General features: G+C 37.6%; 1 protein-coding gene and 1 non-coding gene across 2 annotated transcripts in view; one reads left to right on the forward strand and one right to left on the reverse strand.

Moving 5' to 3' along the window:
• PRKCI (protein kinase C iota) overlaps positions 1-16,070 on the forward strand; it is a 76,981-nt gene extending 60,911 nt beyond the window's left edge. Inside the window, exons 13-18 of the mRNA XM_036242857.1 lie at positions 6,008-6,095; positions 7,101-7,226; positions 8,348-8,427; positions 10,967-11,056; positions 11,423-11,538; positions 15,720-16,070. Of these exons, the coding sequence (XP_036098750.1) occupies positions 6,008-6,095; positions 7,101-7,226; positions 8,348-8,427; positions 10,967-11,056; positions 11,423-11,538; positions 15,720-15,807 (588 nt within the window). The 3' untranslated portion in view covers positions 15,808-16,070. The remainder of the gene's footprint in view (positions 1-6,007; positions 6,096-7,100; positions 7,227-8,347; positions 8,428-10,966; positions 11,057-11,422; positions 11,539-15,719) is intronic.
• On the reverse strand, positions 14,855-14,956 carry LOC118617952. Its single transcript, XR_004956908.1, has one exon. It is a non-coding gene; the product is annotated as a U6 spliceosomal RNA (small nuclear RNA).
• Positions 16,071-17,961: the final 1,891 nt, after the last annotated feature.

Raw genomic sequence — 17,961 nt, forward strand, 5'->3', positions numbered from 1 at the left:
TGTTCACCTGAGGGACACCTGAGGGACGTGCCTTCAGAGACTGGAGATATTCAAATGCTAACATTAAGATGGTCTAATAGGACTACGGATTTAATCTTACCTGTTCAGCAGTATTAGAAAAGAAAATTTTCACTTAAAGGGTTTTTTGCTTTTATGTACAAAACTCAGACATTTGCCTTTTCTTTCTTTCTTTTTTTTTTTTCTTTATTGATTTTGGAGAGGGAGAGAGAAATAGAAACATCAATTGGCCACCTCCTGCATGCCCCCCACTGGGGATTTAGCCCACAACATGTGCCCTGACTAGGAATCAAACTAGTGACCTCTTGGTGCATGGGTTGATGCTCAACCACTGAGCCACACCAGCACAGTGACATTTGCTTTTTCTTATATTACATTTTTATTTCCTTTAATTTTCTGTTATGCAAATTTTTATCATACACAAATAGAGATTTAGTAGGTGAACCCCTCTATATCCATCATTTAGATTTGCAATACCTTTTGATCACTGTATCATTTTTTCCCCCAGCGTGCTTTTTCTCATTTCAAAAGAAAAATGACAATAATAAAGGAATCATAATTTATCAAGGGAAAATAAAGCCGAACATAATAATATGAAGAATGTTAAGCTTGTTACAAAGTGTAAAAATTAAAACAATAATGAGCCCTTTTTTTGGCATCTCAGATATGGGTTTTAAAATTATAATAGTCTCACCCTGGCCGGTTTGGCTCAGCAGTTAAAGTGTCTGCACGTGGACCAAAGAGTCTCGGATTCAATTCCGGTCAAGGGCATGTACCTCGGTTGCAGTTTGTCCCCGGCCCTGGTTGGTCGTGCAGGTGGCAGCCACTCGATATGTCTCTTTCACGTCGATGTTTTTCTCTCTCTCTCTTCCTCTCTCTCCCTCCCACTCTATCTGTGCAAAAAATGGAAAAATGTCCTCGGGTGAGGATAAAAAAAAAAAAAAAAAAGAAAGAAAGAGAGGAAAGGAGAGGGAGAGATAGAAACACATGGATCATCTGCCTCCTGCACACCCCCCAACGGGGATTGAACCCAAAACCCAGTCATGTGCCCTGACCAAGAATCAAATCAGTGACTCTTGGTGCATGGGTCCATGCTCAACCACTGAGTCACACTGGCTGGGCTTTTTGTAGTATTTTATGATAAACAGTATAGATAATCTAAATGGCCACTGGTAAGAAGAATGATTGAGGAAATTATGGAACGATTACAAAACATAGCATATGAAGTCATATAAAAAGATGAGCATATGAAGTCATATAAAAAGATGTTTATAAAAATTCATAACTGTATAAAAATTCATAACTTTTTTTTTTTTTTAATCCTCGCCCGAGGACATTTTTCCATTTTTTGTTCAGATAGAGCGGGAGGGAGAGAGAGTAAGGGAGAGAGAGAGAGAAACATCGACGTGAAGGGACACATCGAGTGGCTGCCACCCACACGACCAACCAGGGCCGGGGACAAACTGCAGCCGAGGTACGTGCCCTTAGCGGGAACCGAACCCGGGTCTCTGTGTACCACAGGCCGACGCTCCAACCGCTGAGCCAAACTGGCCAGGGCCATAACTATTAAATGCTTATAACATTTAGTAAAGTTTTTTTTTTATCCTCACCCGAGGACATTTTTCCATTTTTTGTTCAGATAGAGTGGGAGGGAGAGAGGTGGAGATAGGGAGAGAGACGAACATCAACGTGAAAGGGACACATCGAGTGGCTGCCACCCACACAACTCACCAGGGCCGGGGACAAACTGCAATCGAGGTACGTGCCCTTAGCGGGAACCGAACCCGGGTCTCTCTGGACCGCGGGCTGAAGCTCCAACCACTGAGCCAAACCGGCCAGGGCAGAAAGTTTTAAGGTATAGAATTCTCTAATTCTAGATGTGTTATATATCCTGTTATGTATTCTATTATATAGCATTACATATCCTGTTTACTTTTATATATTTTAAGTCATTATAATGGGCATACATTACCTAAACAGTAAAATTTATAAAAATTAATGCTTTCTTTTTCTCTGTCTCTATCTTTCTCTTCTGTCTTTTTTTTTTTTTTTTTTAATGTAAAGAAATTTGGGAATCCTGTTTTGCCTGGAAGATTTTATTAGAGAAAGATTACTTAATCTTTTGTTACTCTTAATGATAAACCATATTGGTTTATTATACATTCTCATTCTTTTCAGAGATTCTCAACCAAGTTGATCAGGATCTTTGATAAATCTTAGAGGTCTTACTCAGTAGGGTTTTAAATTCATTCTCCTGCCTACCTCCCTTTTTGCCTTTCCTCCTTTTTCAGGAGCTGCTTAGTTTTATGAGTAGCAAAAGACACCAGGATTGGAACTTCTATTCAAAGACTTTACTAATAGTATTTTTTCTCTTCTCTCACTAACACATTTATACCCCTGTGATGTTAAAGCTTATGTGAAATGAATCCCCAGGAAATAGAATGTTCTTGTCTTAGGATTTAAAGTCAGTATTTAAACTTACCTAAAGTCTTACCTCTGGCAAATGTTGGATACATTTTTTTCCCTTGTAACAACAGTTCCTTGGGCAATCTAAAACACTAAAAAAAATTGTGTGTAGTTTCTCCAGAAATATTTCCTTAAGGTTCAATTAATTTAATTAACTTTTTCACTTTCTCACTAGATGCTTTTATATAAAGAGTGCTTAGGGTAATGATGACCAGAGGCATATGAAAACTTGAATTAATATCTTCAGGCTTATATTTGAAATATTTTATGAACATTGATTTTATGGATTGAAAAACTTTGACGATTTTATGAATTAATATGCCTTTAACTATTTCATTTATCAGCAGAGGAATTTTAATAATAACATCTTGGCGCCCTGGTCAGTTTGGCTCAGCAGTTAGAGCGTCAGCCCCCGGACCAGAGAGTCCCAGGTTCAGTTCCCGCTAAGGGCACGTACCTCGGTTGCAGTTTGTCCCCTGCCCGACCCGGGCCATGTGGGTGGCAACCACTCAATGCGTCTCTCTCATGTCGATGTTTCTCTATCTCTCTTCCTCCCTTTCTCCCTCCCACTCTATCTGAAGATAAATGCAAAAATAATAATAATAATAATAACATCTCGGTTACACTGTAGATAATTTAGTTGATGGGCCTATGTTTAGATATTCAACAAGTGAATAATTTACAGTCTGTTACATGTTAACAGACTGCATCCCTTGTCTCTGACTTTTGCTCTGAAAGTATATGTCATTTATCATTAAACTGTATCTCAAGTCATTGCCAATAGAATAAAACAACTTAAATCACAGTCATATTTCCTTGTGTACAGAATAGCTTATATATCCCTTTAAGGAATCACAAGATAATTCCAGGAGTCACAACATCTTACTAAATATTTCTTCTAGATGTTTATAGAAGTGTTATATATGATAGAGTAAAATTTAAAGAAAATATGAGCCCACAACCTGGGCATGTGCCCTGACTGGGAATTGAACCAGCAACCTCTTGGTGCATGGGTCAATGCTCAACCACTGAGCCACATTGGCTGGGTTCCCCATTTTTTTTGGGGGGGGAGGAATTTTGTACCATCTAATTTAATAGTAGGGACATGGTTAAATTATAGGTATATACATTCAGTTGAATTTATACAGTCATTAATAATAGGGAGTCTGGCCCTGGCGGGTTTTGCTCAGTGGTTAGAGCGTCAGCCCTTGGACCAATGAGTTGCAAGTTCCAATTTTAGTCAAGGGCACATACCTCGGTTGCGGTTCATCCCCGACCCTAGGTGGGTCGTGCAGGAGGCAACCAGTCGATGTAGCTCTATCACATCGATGTTTCTCTTTGTGTCTCTCTTTCTCTCTTCCTCCCTCTCACTCTGTCTGATGATAAATGGAAAAATATCCTTGGGTATGGAATAAAAAAAGTAAAATAAAATAAATAATAGGAAGTCTGTAATTACACAGGAAATCACATGCTAATAAACTAAAAGAAGCCAATGCTTAATTGTTTATTTAATATTATTCACCTCATTTTTACACCATCTTTTGTTGATTTCTTATTTAATTTCCCTGTAGCTAGAGAATGGTTTGAATAATATTGGTTCTTTGTAATATATTGAGATTTCCTTTATGACTTAGTATTTGGTCAGTATCCCACATGTACTTAAAAAAGGCTATATAATCTCTATTTTGCAAGCAAGGAGTCTCTTTCATATACATACTCTCTCCTTCCTTCTTCCTTTCTCCACACACAAACATAGATAAACATATTCTATATGTTTATAATTTATATCTATTTCTAGCTCTAGCTTTTGTCCAAAGCTTTCTCTGCTTACTAATTTTTTGTCTGTATCATCCATTGTTTTTTATGTAAATGTGTTAAAATCACCTGTAATGATTGGGAATTATATTATCAGTTTGGGCTGCTTCAAAACAAGGTGGCTTCAAAAACAAACATCTGTGCCCAGCCGGTGTGGCTCAGTGGTTGAGTGTCGACCCATGCACCAAGAGGTTGCCAGTTCGATTCCTGGTCAGAACACATGCCCAGGTTGTGGGCCAAATCCCCAATGGGGGGCATGCAGGAGGCAACCAATCAATGTTCTCTGTCATCCATGTTTCTATCCCCCTCTCTCTCTCCTTTCCTCTCTCTAAAATCAATAAAGAAAAAAAATTTAACATTTGTTTCTAATGATTCTGGAGGCTGGGAAGTCCAAGGTCAAAGTGCCAACAGATCCTGTGTCCAGTAGAGGCACTCTTCCTGGTTTGCAGATGGTTGTCTTCTTTTCATACCCTCCCATGGGAGATGGTGAGGAGGGCTAGCCTTCTTCCTCTTTTAAAACAATTTTTTTCCCTTTTATTGATTTTAGAGAGAGAGGAATTGAGAGGGAGAGATATAAACATCGATGGGAGAGAACATTGATTGGCTGCCTCCTGCATGCTCCCCACTGGGGATTGGGCCCACAACCTGGGCATGTGTCATGACCGGGAATCGAACAGGTGACCTCTTATGCATGGGTCGAAGCGCAACCATCGAGCCACACTGGCCGGACCTTCTTTCTCTTTTTATAAGGACACTAATCCCACCATGGGGGCTCTAAACTCATGATCTAATTATCTTTCAAAGACCCTATCTCCCCTACCACATTAGGGCTGCAACATAATATGAATTTGGGGGGCACATTGCAGGGATTGTGAAATTCTAATAATTTTGTCTGTTTTTACTCTTTGTATTTTGAGGCTGTGTAGCTAGGTGCATACACAGTTTGTTATAACTTATGGTGATTGCTCCGTTTGTTATTGTGTAATTTCTCTTTTTGTACATATTAGTGGGTTTTATCTTAATTTTCTTCATCTGGTAGCTACTAAAATACAAAACCAAAAATAACTTATGCCTTAGGAACAACCAGAAGGGAAACATCATAATGCCAGCAGTGGTTGTACTAGGAGTGGGGTTTACAGTGCCTCTTCGCACCCTGGCCAGTTTGGCTCAGTGCTTAGAGTGTGGGCCCGTGGACCAGTGAGTTTTGGGTTTGATTCTGGTCAAGGGCACATGCCTCAGTTTCGGTTTGTCCCTGGCGGGGTCATGGGGAAGACAACCAGTTGATGTGTCCCTTTGCATCAATGTTTCTCTGTCTCCCTCCTTCCTACTCTATCTGAAGGTAAGTAGAAAAATATCCTCGGGTGAAGATTTAAAAAATAAATAAAGTTCTTGTTTTCTTCATTAAGTATGATTTTACGCAAATATAATTAAATTTTTCTATTAAATTTTTACTTGACTATAAATTATTTTAAATGCAATTTTCATCTTAATTGAACTGACCTTTTATCAACATCTAATGAAGGCAGATTTTTCTTTAATCTATTATTTGAATAATAAAGGCAACTGGGCTGTGATATTTTATTTAAGCTTAATATATTACCTACAGATGCCAAGCTTACAGAGATGAAATAAAAGAGGTGAATTTGAAACAGAATTTTGAGTCTTACTGGTTTTTGTTTTTGTTTTTTTTTTCTTTTTTTCATAAAAGGAAGGATTACGGCCAGGTGATACAACCAGCACTTTCTGTGGTACTCCCAATTACATTGCTCCTGAAATTTTAAGAGGAGAAGATTACGGTAATAAGTTAATAGGTGGTATTTTAGCTATATGCTAAAAGGGTGGTTAGATGTGGTGCAAATTGCATTATAGTACACTGTAGTGTTTCAGTGCTAATCTTATTAGTATAAACTTGATCCCCTTAAAACCTACATTAAAGCCCAAGCTGTGAAATTGGAGACAGTGGGACTTTGACAGTATTTGGGGTACAAATTTGAATGATACTTTATTAGTGACAAGCATTGAAGAGTACTAGACACTATTCTGTGCAGTTTGCATATAAGTTAATCCTCTCAATCATATGAAGTAAGCACTGTTAATGCCCATTTTACAGACAATGAAACTAATGTATACAAAATTTAAATAACTTTCCCAGGGTCATACAACTAGCAAGTATCAGAGTAGAGATTCAAACTTCATCCATGTGACTCCAGAGTTATGAACCTCTAGAAGGTTGTCCAGATTTCCTGGGATATTTCCCTGAGGAATCGGAAAGATGGTGGGAAGATAGACTGCTTGTCAGACACCAGGGGATACATTTATTTTAAGAAAACACATGACTGCTTTGGTTCTGGACCTCTCATTTTAGCAGATGTCAAGGAGAATGGGTACTTCTGACAGCTGCTCATACTCTGATTCCAAAGTCCTTCAAGGATCTTTAATCAGCTAGCAGAAGATGAAGTTTTAGACACAGAAAGGTTATTCTCAAATGTAATTTAATTATATCAACAAAATAAAATGTTAGATACAGGCTATGAGTCTGAAACTAAAGATTTATTTGCGAAAAGAAACGTAAATATTTCATTTTTTATATTTTATTTTTAAAGTTATCTCTCAGGTACCTCCCCTTGTTGATAAGTGAAATATGCTTGGAATCCTCTATGCCTACCCTGATAGTTATTGCATTTAGAGTTTACTTTCTCATTATATTTATGTTTTCATTATGTAATACAATGAATCTCAAATTGGTGACTTTCCAGAATGCAGATTGGGTAATATATTGCTTTGAAATTTCTCTTTTGAAGGTTTCAGTGTTGACTGGTGGGCTCTTGGAGTGCTCATGTTTGAGATGATGGCAGGAAGGTCTCCATTCGATATTGTTGGGAGCTCCGATAACCCTGATCAAAACACGGAGGATTACCTTTTCCAAGGTAATTGGCAGAATTTTGCAGAGTCTCTGTAAATAACATATTCTAGAGCATCAATGAGGATGCCTCAAGTTATTACTTTGAGTAAGAAAGAAGAAAATAATCTGGACAATATACTCCTTAATATGTGAGGCTTTGACTTTTTTTTTTATACATCCTTTCTACCTCTGCAGTCTTCAGTCACATTCACCAGTTACCTTCTCAGACTCAAAACCTTAGTTTCCTTAGATTGCGTATCATAAACAGAGATTGGAGGAAGGACTTCTGCGGCTAGAGAGGATGGACTTTTCACATGGGCCCAAGGCTGAGTCCCTAAGTTTAAGAACAATATGGGGAAAAGAAAGAGTCCCAAGAATATAAGAGGTATCAAAAGGTGAAGGGAAAAAAAGCCCTACAATTGGAATACAAAGAATTGAACAGAAGAGAAACAAGCAGATAAGCACTGGGACCCCCCAATACACAGTCCAAAGAAGTGCGAAGATTGCCATAAAATTCTGTATTTAATACTAAGGGCCATCACAGGATATGAGTACTATTTCAAGTAATAGGAAATCCAAATGCCCATGGAATATGTAGAAAGATGTTCAACCCTACCAGTGATAGGGGTATGCACATTGAAACATTAATGAACTACTTCTATTTCATACCTCATACATGTGGCAAAAACCGCCGGTGCTGGTGAGGATGTGGAGCAGCTGGAGCTCTCAGAGGCTGCTGGGGGGAGTGAACCCAACACGTCTGAAGAGCAATTTGGCAACATCCAGTCAAATCCAAAATAGTGATATGTGCCACACATTTTCCAGACATTAACTCATTTAAAGTTCATAACAACCCTAAGAAGCAGGTATTATTTTTATTCCAGTTTTACAGGTGAGGGAACTAAGGCACAATAAGGCAGTCAAAGAATAAACATGCATGTAAATGAATAAAACCAGTATTCAGATTAGAGGCTATTTCTGAGGAGGAAGAAGAGGATTGGGACTGGGAAGGTACACGAGACATGTAGGTCGTGTGTGTCATGTCTTACTTTTTTCTGCTAAAATGCCTTATATATCACATAATAAAAATGTAAAGATTAAATCCATGTAAAAGTTAAACATAATGCCATTATTTTATCTTTCTAGTTATTTTGGAAAAACAAATTCGCATACCACGTTCTCTGTCTGTAAAAGCTGCAAGTGTCCTGAAGAGTTTTCTCAACAAGGTATACACCGTGTATAGAAAGCTTTAGTGGTTTATCTCTGTAAATGAGACTCTAAGTAGAGGGTCAAGAATTTAAAATTACAAAATATCAGAGGATGTAATTTTTTCAGTTATATCTAGAATTTGTCTCTTCACCAAGGAGTAATCTGACAACATTAGATACTGAGATGAGTTGTCCTTTCCATTTGCCAATATAAGTTACACTCAGCTGTATATTCCGTATGGTGTTTTTATTATTATTATCATCATCATCATCATCATCATCATCATCATCATCATCATTTTTACTTAAGGGAAGGTTTATTTAGAAAGTTACAGGGGTGGTAGAAGTGCCCGTAGAGCTTAGGAGAAAGGGCAAGGGGTTCGCACCTTGAGGGATGAAAGAGGGAGGAGCGGTGCCCCTGTGCCCGGGGAAGGAAGAGGTGGGGAAGGGAGCTGGTTGCTCTGTAGAGAGAGCCCCCTACATACGGTGCGTTTAATGTAAGTTGTTTATACCAAGTACTCAGGGAAAAGTTGCATCTTTGGGGATAGTCTCAATTATACTTTCTGCTCTAATTTTCTATTTTCTTTGGATTAGTATTCATGGAATCTTTACTTATTGAGCACTTGGGGCAGTATGTTCTCTACAAATACTCATATCAAAAACTATGATTAGATAAGATATTAGATTAGATAAGATAAGAAATGAATTTTTTTGGCTCTTACCAAATCTGAATGGATTCAGTCATTTGTTGTAAATGGTAGGCTACAGGGTTTTCGGATCTGTCTAACGTTGTGATTCTGAACTGTTTTTACTCATAACATTTATAACAGCAAGAGTGTAGGTTTTTTCCACACCAATAACCAATTCTCCAACTCTCCAGACACCAACTGGGTGTCCTACATTTCAGTGCATTTCTGACACAGACTACCTGGAGTTAGCATCAGACTCCTCCGGTGTAAGGACTCAATTCCACAAGACTGTTCTCGCTTTGGATGCCAGTCACAAGTGTTGGGTACCCACACTTCTGTCTGACTTGGCTATAAAGTTGGGGATTACACACACACACACACACACTTCAGTAATTTTCTAGAATGGTTCACAAAACTCAAGAAAACATTTACTTACTATCACTGGTGTCTTAGAAAGAATACAAAGGAACAAGCGGATGAAGAGGTACATAGGGTGAGGTTCAGAAGGGTCCTGAGCTCAGGAGCATCTGTTCCTGGGGAGTTGGGTTGTGCTACCCTCCTGGCACATAGCTGTGTTCACCAACCAGAAGCTCTCTGACCCCCATGGTATAGAGGTTTTTATGGAGGTTCCATTACATAAGCATGATTGATTAATTCAGTGGCCATTGGTGATTGAACTCAATTTCTAGCCCCTCTGGAAATTGGGCTGAATGTCCCAATCCTCTAATCTGATGGTTGGTTTCCCCAGCAATCATACCCCATCCTGAGGCTATCTGGAGGTCCACCAAGGTCACCTTATTAGCATAAACTCAGGAAGTTACAAGGGCTTTAGAGCTTTGGGTCAGCAATCTGGGACAAAAACCAAATATATGCTTCTATTGTATCACAATGATCTTGACAATCAAATCTTATTTTAAATAAATGGTAAGTTAATGTGTATTTACCTTCTAAAATAAATACATAAGATAATGATGAATCTTAATAAAATAAGAAATTGAGGCTTGTTTTAAATGAGTACTTTATATGAGGAGAGATTTAAACTGGAAACCTAAACTTTCACTGAAAAATGAAGGTGAGAGGTGTTGATATGCAAAATAAAATGCTTTTTGTTGGGGGAAAAAATGGCAACATGTTCTCATTTCACAGTAATGAATAAGCTAAGTGATGCTTATTAAATAAGTCCAGTGATGCAGGTAAAGGTTGTATCATTATTGTATACAAATCATGGATTGTTGCTATATTTGGGAATAGGGCTTCTCAACTGAGCTGAGAACAAACTTGTGAAGTTTGGGGTTTGCCAATTTTGACTGTCACTGTAACCCATGGCAGAGAAATAGCTGGATGCTGCTCAAATGATTCTGCTGCTCTCTTTTCCTCCCATTTCTCTTTAGCAAGCAGTGGTGACATAGCTCCACTTCACTTACATAATGGCTGGAGAAAGAGCCACAAGGACATTTTACTTGTCACAAGCTTCAGATAGTCATTGGAATCTGGTGTTGCACCTTCTAGAAATAAAAGGGTAGACCATTCTGATTTCAGACATAAAGGTATCAGCCCGGCTGGTGTGGCTCAGTGGTTGATCATCAACCCAGCACTGGGAGGTCGCGGCTCGATTCCCAGTCTGGGCACATGCCCAGTTGTGGGCCAAATCCCCAGTAGGGGGCATGCAGGAGGCCGCCAGTCAATGTTCTCTCTCATTGATGTTTCTATATCTCTTCCCCTATCTCTAAAAAAAAAAAAAAAAAAATCAATAAAGAAAAAAATTTTTTTTAAAGATATCATATAATAGACACAAAACACAGGTCACAAAGGTGATGTATTCTAAGCATGATATTCACCCATTTTTGAAACATTTCTTTCCACCATAGGACCCAAAGGAACGATTGGGTTGTCATCCTCAAACAGGATTTGCTGATATTCAGGGACACCCATTCTTCCGAAATGTTGATTGGGATATGGTATGTACTTTTGATGATTTCGTTTTCATTATTATCTTGGGCCAAATTTTATTGCTTTGAAAGAATGTTGAAAAACTAGTGTATTGCAGCCTAAAGTACTTAAAACCACTCTCTAATGTGCTTTCTGAGAAGCTTTTAAAACAATAAAAACTTAGAATATTAATTTAATGGAGCAGGTTGTAATATTATTGAGACCTGCATTAGTGTTCAGATTTGTAAATTATTTCCATCATTGTGAATATTACAGAACCTTACTGAGGGACTCACTTTAATAAGACTGGGAAAACATCTGAGGGCAGAGAAGAAATATAGAGGGGATTTTTCTAAGAATGCAGGCTTGAACTGTCATCCAATATGTCTTTCTAGATGGAACAAAAGCAGGTGGTACCTCCCTTTAAACCAAATATTTCTGGGGAATTTGGTTTGGACAACTTTGATTCTCAGTTTACTAACGAACCTGTCCAGCTCACTCCAGATGATGAGTAAGTAATTCTACAGACTGAAATATTTTATAGTTTTTTGAAAGTTCCACTTTTAGTGCCTATACAATGTTTCATTATCAGATTATACTATAATTTATCTAACCACTGAGTTACCGAGTATTTGAATCTGTTATATAATTATAAATTATGACAATAACTGCCACTTTCTACTTTGATTTACATGCATTATCTTTTAATTCTCACAATAACCTTGAAAACCTAGTTATTGTCATCTTCATTTTACAGAAGAAGAAACCGAGGCTCAGAGAAGTTAAGCACAGTCACACAGCTCAGGGCAGAGCCAGGACTCAGACCCAAATCCGGGTGACTGAGGCCTGTGCTCTTTTCGCTGCACTGCACTGCTTTTCATTTTGATGGTCATCTTTGAGTTCCTGAGCATTACCTTAAGATAGATTCCTAGAAAGGGAATTAGGTCAAAGGGTATGAACATTTAAAGCTCTTGATATGTATTGCCAAATTGCTTTTTAAAAGATTACATCAACTTATCAAGTCCAGCCAGCAGTGATCTCACGTAGCTTTGTGTTTATGTTTACAATATGGTTTAGAATAATTTGGGATGTTTTGATCCTTTATCTGTCATTACAGAGCATTCTCTCGTCTCAAGGAGGCCCTTACAGTTTGACAGTCATGTACATTCTGCTGATTCTTTTCCCATTCCTCATGGCAGTTGTTCCAAACTATCTGTACATTTTAGAAACCTTCCTCCTACCCCTGCCTCCATCACTCTTAATGGTTTAACCCAGCTTACTTCCTTTTCAGCTGTCAGTAGGCTGCCTTGCATCTCGGAACTGCTTTCTAACTCTTCTTGACCTTGTTCTTCTTTCCTGTTCTTAGAAGGCTTTCCCTCTTTTGCAAGGGGTGCTCTCCTATTTTTCTAGACCTGTTCCCTTGTTTTCCTCCAGGGTTTTATTGTGTCAGTTGCCTCCATTACTCTACCTTCTTTAATTTCTTTTTTTCAGCTTCTTTCCCTCTGCTTATAAACATGTTCAGATATCCTAATTTGTTTCCCTGAATCTTAGCTCTTCTTTAAGCCACCACATTCTTTTTCTCATTTTCATCTGCAAGCTTTTTCAAAGATAGTTCATAGATACTCATGGTAAAGGAAAAATAAGCAGTATCTCTATCAGATGCCTTCAGAGTAGTCAACATTGATTGCACTTTCTTGCTGCCAACACTCTAACAAACTCTTACAATTTAACCTGCTCCTTCAGCTTTTGAAGGTTGAATTGACTTCTTAATTTCTAAACTTTAAGGCATTTTTCTATAAGTTCTCATCTCCCCTGATGTCTATAAAGCATGTGGCACTCATGGCCTTGCTTTGGCTGACACTACCCATCCTGGTTCTACTTCATCTCTATGGCCACTTGTCATCTTTTCTTCCCTGTGCCCTTGAGACTAGGATGTTCCATGGTTCTGTTCATGACAGCCTTCTGTTTGCTAGATGCAGTTTGTACCTTGCAGATTTCAGCCAGCTCCGTAGCATGGACACCAGCTATTAAAAATGACTCCCAGCGCCCAGCCAGTGTGGCTTAGTGAGTTGAGCATCATTCCATGGACTGAGAGGTCCCAGTTCAATTCCCAGTCAGGGCACATGCCCGGGTTTTGGGCTTGATCGCCGGTAGGGGGCGTGCAGGAGTCGGCCCAGTCCATGTTTCTCTCTCACACTGGTGTTTCTTTCTCTCTCTCCTTCTCTAACAAATCAGTAAAAACATACCCAAAACCTGGTCTTGTGCCCTGACCGGGAATCAAACCAGGACCTCTCAGTCCATGGGACAACGCTCAATCTACTGAGCCACACTGGCTGGGCTTGGCAAACAATTATTGAGCAAAAGGCACTATACTAAGCACTAGACATTCAAAGATGATCGACATTGGCCAATTTTGCAAAATGCTTACTGTCTACTAGCGGAGAGAGATATACACCCAAATCATTATTTCAGACAGCATCCTGTTTTAGAAAGAGCACTGGATTTCATCAAAAGAAAGGAATTTTAATCCAGACGCCACTTCTTACCAGTTGAGTAACCCGGGTGTGAATTGCACAACTTTTCTGAGCCTGTTTCTTCTCGTATTGCCTACCTCACGAGGCTGCTGTGAAGAATAAATGAATGATGGTTTCTAAAGCACACAGCCCTTCCCTGATATCTGTCCTTAGCTTCATTTCCATTCGCTGTTTAACATCTCCCCTGGCTTGTCAGACAAGCACCTCAAACATATGAAGTCTGAAATCAAAGTAGTGACCCTTTATGGTCTCTTTTTCTGTTGTTCTCAGTGAGTTTCTTGTTTTTATTTACCTTTTTCTGCTCATTGCACCACCGTGCATTCCTGCATCCAGATTCAGAGTATCAGTGATCATTGACTCCTCCTTTTCCTTAAAAAACTACATAATACCTTCATCTGCTGAGTCCTTTTCTATTTTTTCTTTACTTCATCATTTACATCAGATCCTTTTTTATTCACATTGCCATAAGCCCAGTTCAAATCTCTTTCAAATCATACCTAGAATATTATGCCACCGTCCTAATTGGACTCCTTTACTTCACAACCCACTCTATACACCTCATGAAGTACCACTCCATTTCTTTAAATCCTTACATCAGAAACCTTTAGCAACTCCTGCATCTGCCTAGCAAATAAAACCTGTCCCCTTAGCTAGCATTTAATGCCTCGCTGTGTTCTGATCACTCTTGGTTACTCACCATTCCCTGGTAGTGTGCTGCTGACCTTTGCTCCTGCCATTTCCTCTGTGTTCCTCCTTAATTTTTATCTATTGAAATCTTCCCCATCTGACATAGCTATCTCAACTGCAGCCCAATCTTTGATGAATCAGGGTGAATCTCCATAGTGTAAACATCACTGGATTCTTTGAGCTAGCCATTCCTTCCTTCCAGAATCTTCTGCCACATTGGCAGCCTTCTGTTCCTGTGCTCAACTCGAATAAATTAACTGCATCCTCCAGACCTAGCATGATCTTTCATAATTTCATTCAGTGTTTGTGAAATGAATGCTGCCTTTTATATTTCTCTAACTAGAAGTCACCCTTTGGTTTTGTTTTACTTCCTTTTTTTTTTTTTTTTTTAAATTTAAAATTACAGTTTACATTCAATGTCGTTTGTATCAGTTTCAGGTGTATAGCACAGTGGCCAGACAATCACATACTCCACCAAGTGTTCCCCCTGACATTTCCAGTACCAACCAGCATCATACATAGTTATCACAATATTTCTTACCACATTTCCCATGCTGAACTCCACATCCCCATGACTGTTCTGTAACTACCAATCTGTGCTTCTCAAAAAATATGGAATGTTTCACGAATTTGCATGTCATCCTTACCCAGGGGCTAATCTTCTCTGTATCCTCCCGACTATAGTGTATGTGCTGCTGAAGCAAGTACCACCCTTTTCTTGAAATAGAAATGTGTTTAAACTAGGACTTAGCTCATCCTGTATGAAAATTAGCAGGCACTGCTTTCTTTTGTAGCTTTCTGTTATATAAGGTACCTTTCTCCTTGAAGGACAGGGCTCTATCCTGTGGAACTTGGTGCTTTGCAATATGATGCATACGTTGAAGTATTAAAATATTCGATAGTACTGCTCACTCTTTTTGTATATGAACTAGAAGCCCAGTGTAACAGAATGTCAGCCTCTCCCCTCCCCATGTCCCATTACCTGCCTTGATGTTCCTCCCTTATCTGGTCTCAGTGTACTTGTTCCTGCTGCCTTTTCCTTTTGGTTGATGTCTTCTTGGCCTTCTCTTCACCATGTATTCCGTCTGGCTATTGGAGTTACTACTAAAGTGAATACTAATTCAGACCTGGATGTGTACCTGTGATTATGAATGCTATTCAGATGAAAAGTTAAGATGAACTAGAATTGTGACAACTTGTACCTTTAAAATCTCAGATCTTCAGTTTTGGACTATATTTTGGTTCTAAAGTTGCTTGCCAGTTTATTAGTCTTTTTTTTTTTTTTAATTTTATTCCTAGGACCCTTGATTCTTCTAAAAATGTTTTGGGGTTAATCTAAAAACATGTAAAATTTATTTCCGTAATTTATATAAATTAGCCATATTTTTTGTTTCTTAATCTTATATTACTATTTAAATAAAAAATTGAAGAAATCTTGATTATGAAAATTAATTTATTTTTGTTCCAACAGTGATATTGTGAGGAAGATTGATCAGTCTGAATTTGAAGGTTTCGAGTATATCAATCCTCTTTTGATGTCTGCAGAAGAATGCGTCTGATCCTTATTTCTCAACTATGCATTTTGCTTGTGTTGCCATTTAATGCATGGAAAACAGCCTGGATATAATGAACCATTTGATATTTGCCACCTACAAAAAAAAGCACTCAATATCTTGTATTGTTGACTATAAGAGTCAATTATTACATCTAAATTTAACTATGAAAAGAAACTAAGACTAGTTTCTAGACAATCGTGTCAAAATTTAGTTATACTGATAGTCTGTCAGCCTACTGATGAGTAACAAAGTTGTCTTTTTCCTTTGACGGAACTACTTACCACTGCTTTTCAAAAGAGTTATCTGTTGCATTAAGGCACATGGTATTACATCATCAGCCTCCCCTGATTTTTGTTACTCTTCCTTAAGTCATTTAAGTATTTAATTTTGGAATAAAAGATTAATTCAAAATATAGCATCTTGTTATATTACCTGTTAGTTTCTGAATTCTTTGTGTTTAAAAATTCAGCTGGAAATTTTATCATTGCCTTAGATAATTACTGATTTTTAAGGCAACGGGCGTTAAATTACTTGCTTAGAATTGGGGGATACAGATTCTTCTTGAAGAAAAAAATTAGGCATATTTTATTAAGAATCAGATTCCAAATCATTAACTGTTTTTGAAATACTGAATTATCTAATATATTGGGGGGCAGGTAGTTTCTGAGCTAGTCCTTTTAGCCAGAACTTTAACTGGAATGTTAACAAATGTAGTTAAAAGGATCCAGGATTTAGTTGATTGGAAAATTTCTCAATATATAAAAAGGAAAAAATAGAAATTTAAAGTAGATACAAAAAAGTACAATGGTAATATTTATTTCTTATTGGAGAGTATATCACAGTTGCTTTTGTGACTTGATTAAATAAGGAGGCACTCACTTGTTACCAAACTTGTAAAAGCATTCCATTTATCCAGTGGAGACAGAATGTATACTATTTTTCCTTATAATTTAGTATACAAGAGAAGAATTTATCTTCCAAATAATGTATTAAACATGCTTCTTTTCTACCCAAAACACATTATCCCTACTTGCCTGTTTATGGAGTCTTCAGTGAAATCCATGAATAATAATAAACATGAGTAAATGTTAAAAACACACACACATATACTCACACACATCACAGTTCCACTCCTTAAGTGAGTTTTTGTCAAGTAGGTTAACACATGTAAGACAGAATATAATACATTTCAGAGGCAGAGTTCTTCAGATTATGTTTTATTAATATTAGTGTTTAGCAAAGCTTTATTTAAAGAGATGCTAGACATAGCATCCTTCTGTTTATTTTAAATATTTTTTTATGAAAAGGGACTTAAAATGTAACCATAATCATCTAAATTACTTGTAATTACCAATCTTAGTAAAATTTAGTTTTCAGGAGAGCTATAGAGTTTTCAGCTTAGAATGATTTAAAATTTGTAAGCATTTAATAAAATATCTTCTTTTTTTGGATGCTACATTTCATTAGAAATATAATTTTTTCAAAGTTTCTGGCCATGTACTCTTTTATATATATATATATATATATATATATATATATATATATATATATATATATTTTAAGATTAAAATAAAAAATTTTTAGGAAGAGAAACACCAGTCGGTTGCTTTCCTTACACACCCCAACCAGGGATCGAACCCACAAGCTGGGCATGTGCCCTGACTGGAAATCGAGCCCACTACCTTTTGGTGCACCGGATGATGCTCCAACCAACTGAGCCACACCGGCTTAAATAATTAAGTCTGAAAGCAATGAAAACCTCAAAGGAAAAATGTATATATACATTCACATGTTTATTTAAGAGGTATATATGTTTCTCAATACATGAAACTTGTTTTTTTTTTTTAAGCAGTATTCACTTCAAATCATAAACTTACAGAAAATTCTGACATCTTATATCAGAAATATGTTTATGATCTTGCTTTTAAGTGGTGCTGTTTCCCCTAGGGCATTAGTTCTAAAATTTTAGAATGTAGAGTAAGTTTGTTTAAAAGCATATTACTGGGCCAACCTTAGAATTCTGTTGGGTCTTTGAACCACATTTTGAGAAAACTTTGAGCTATTCTTTTATGTTGTCCTGTAGTTAAATATTAGAAAGAGTATTCATGATAAAACATTTTGAGTAGGGGTAGGCAGTGAGTTACTATTGTATCTACT

Source organism: Molossus molossus, unplaced genomic scaffold (genome assembly GCF_014108415.1).
Source record: "Molossus molossus isolate mMolMol1 unplaced genomic scaffold, mMolMol1.p scaffold_m16_p_5, whole genome shotgun sequence".
NCBI lineage: Eukaryota > Metazoa > Chordata > Mammalia > Chiroptera > Molossidae > Molossus > Molossus molossus.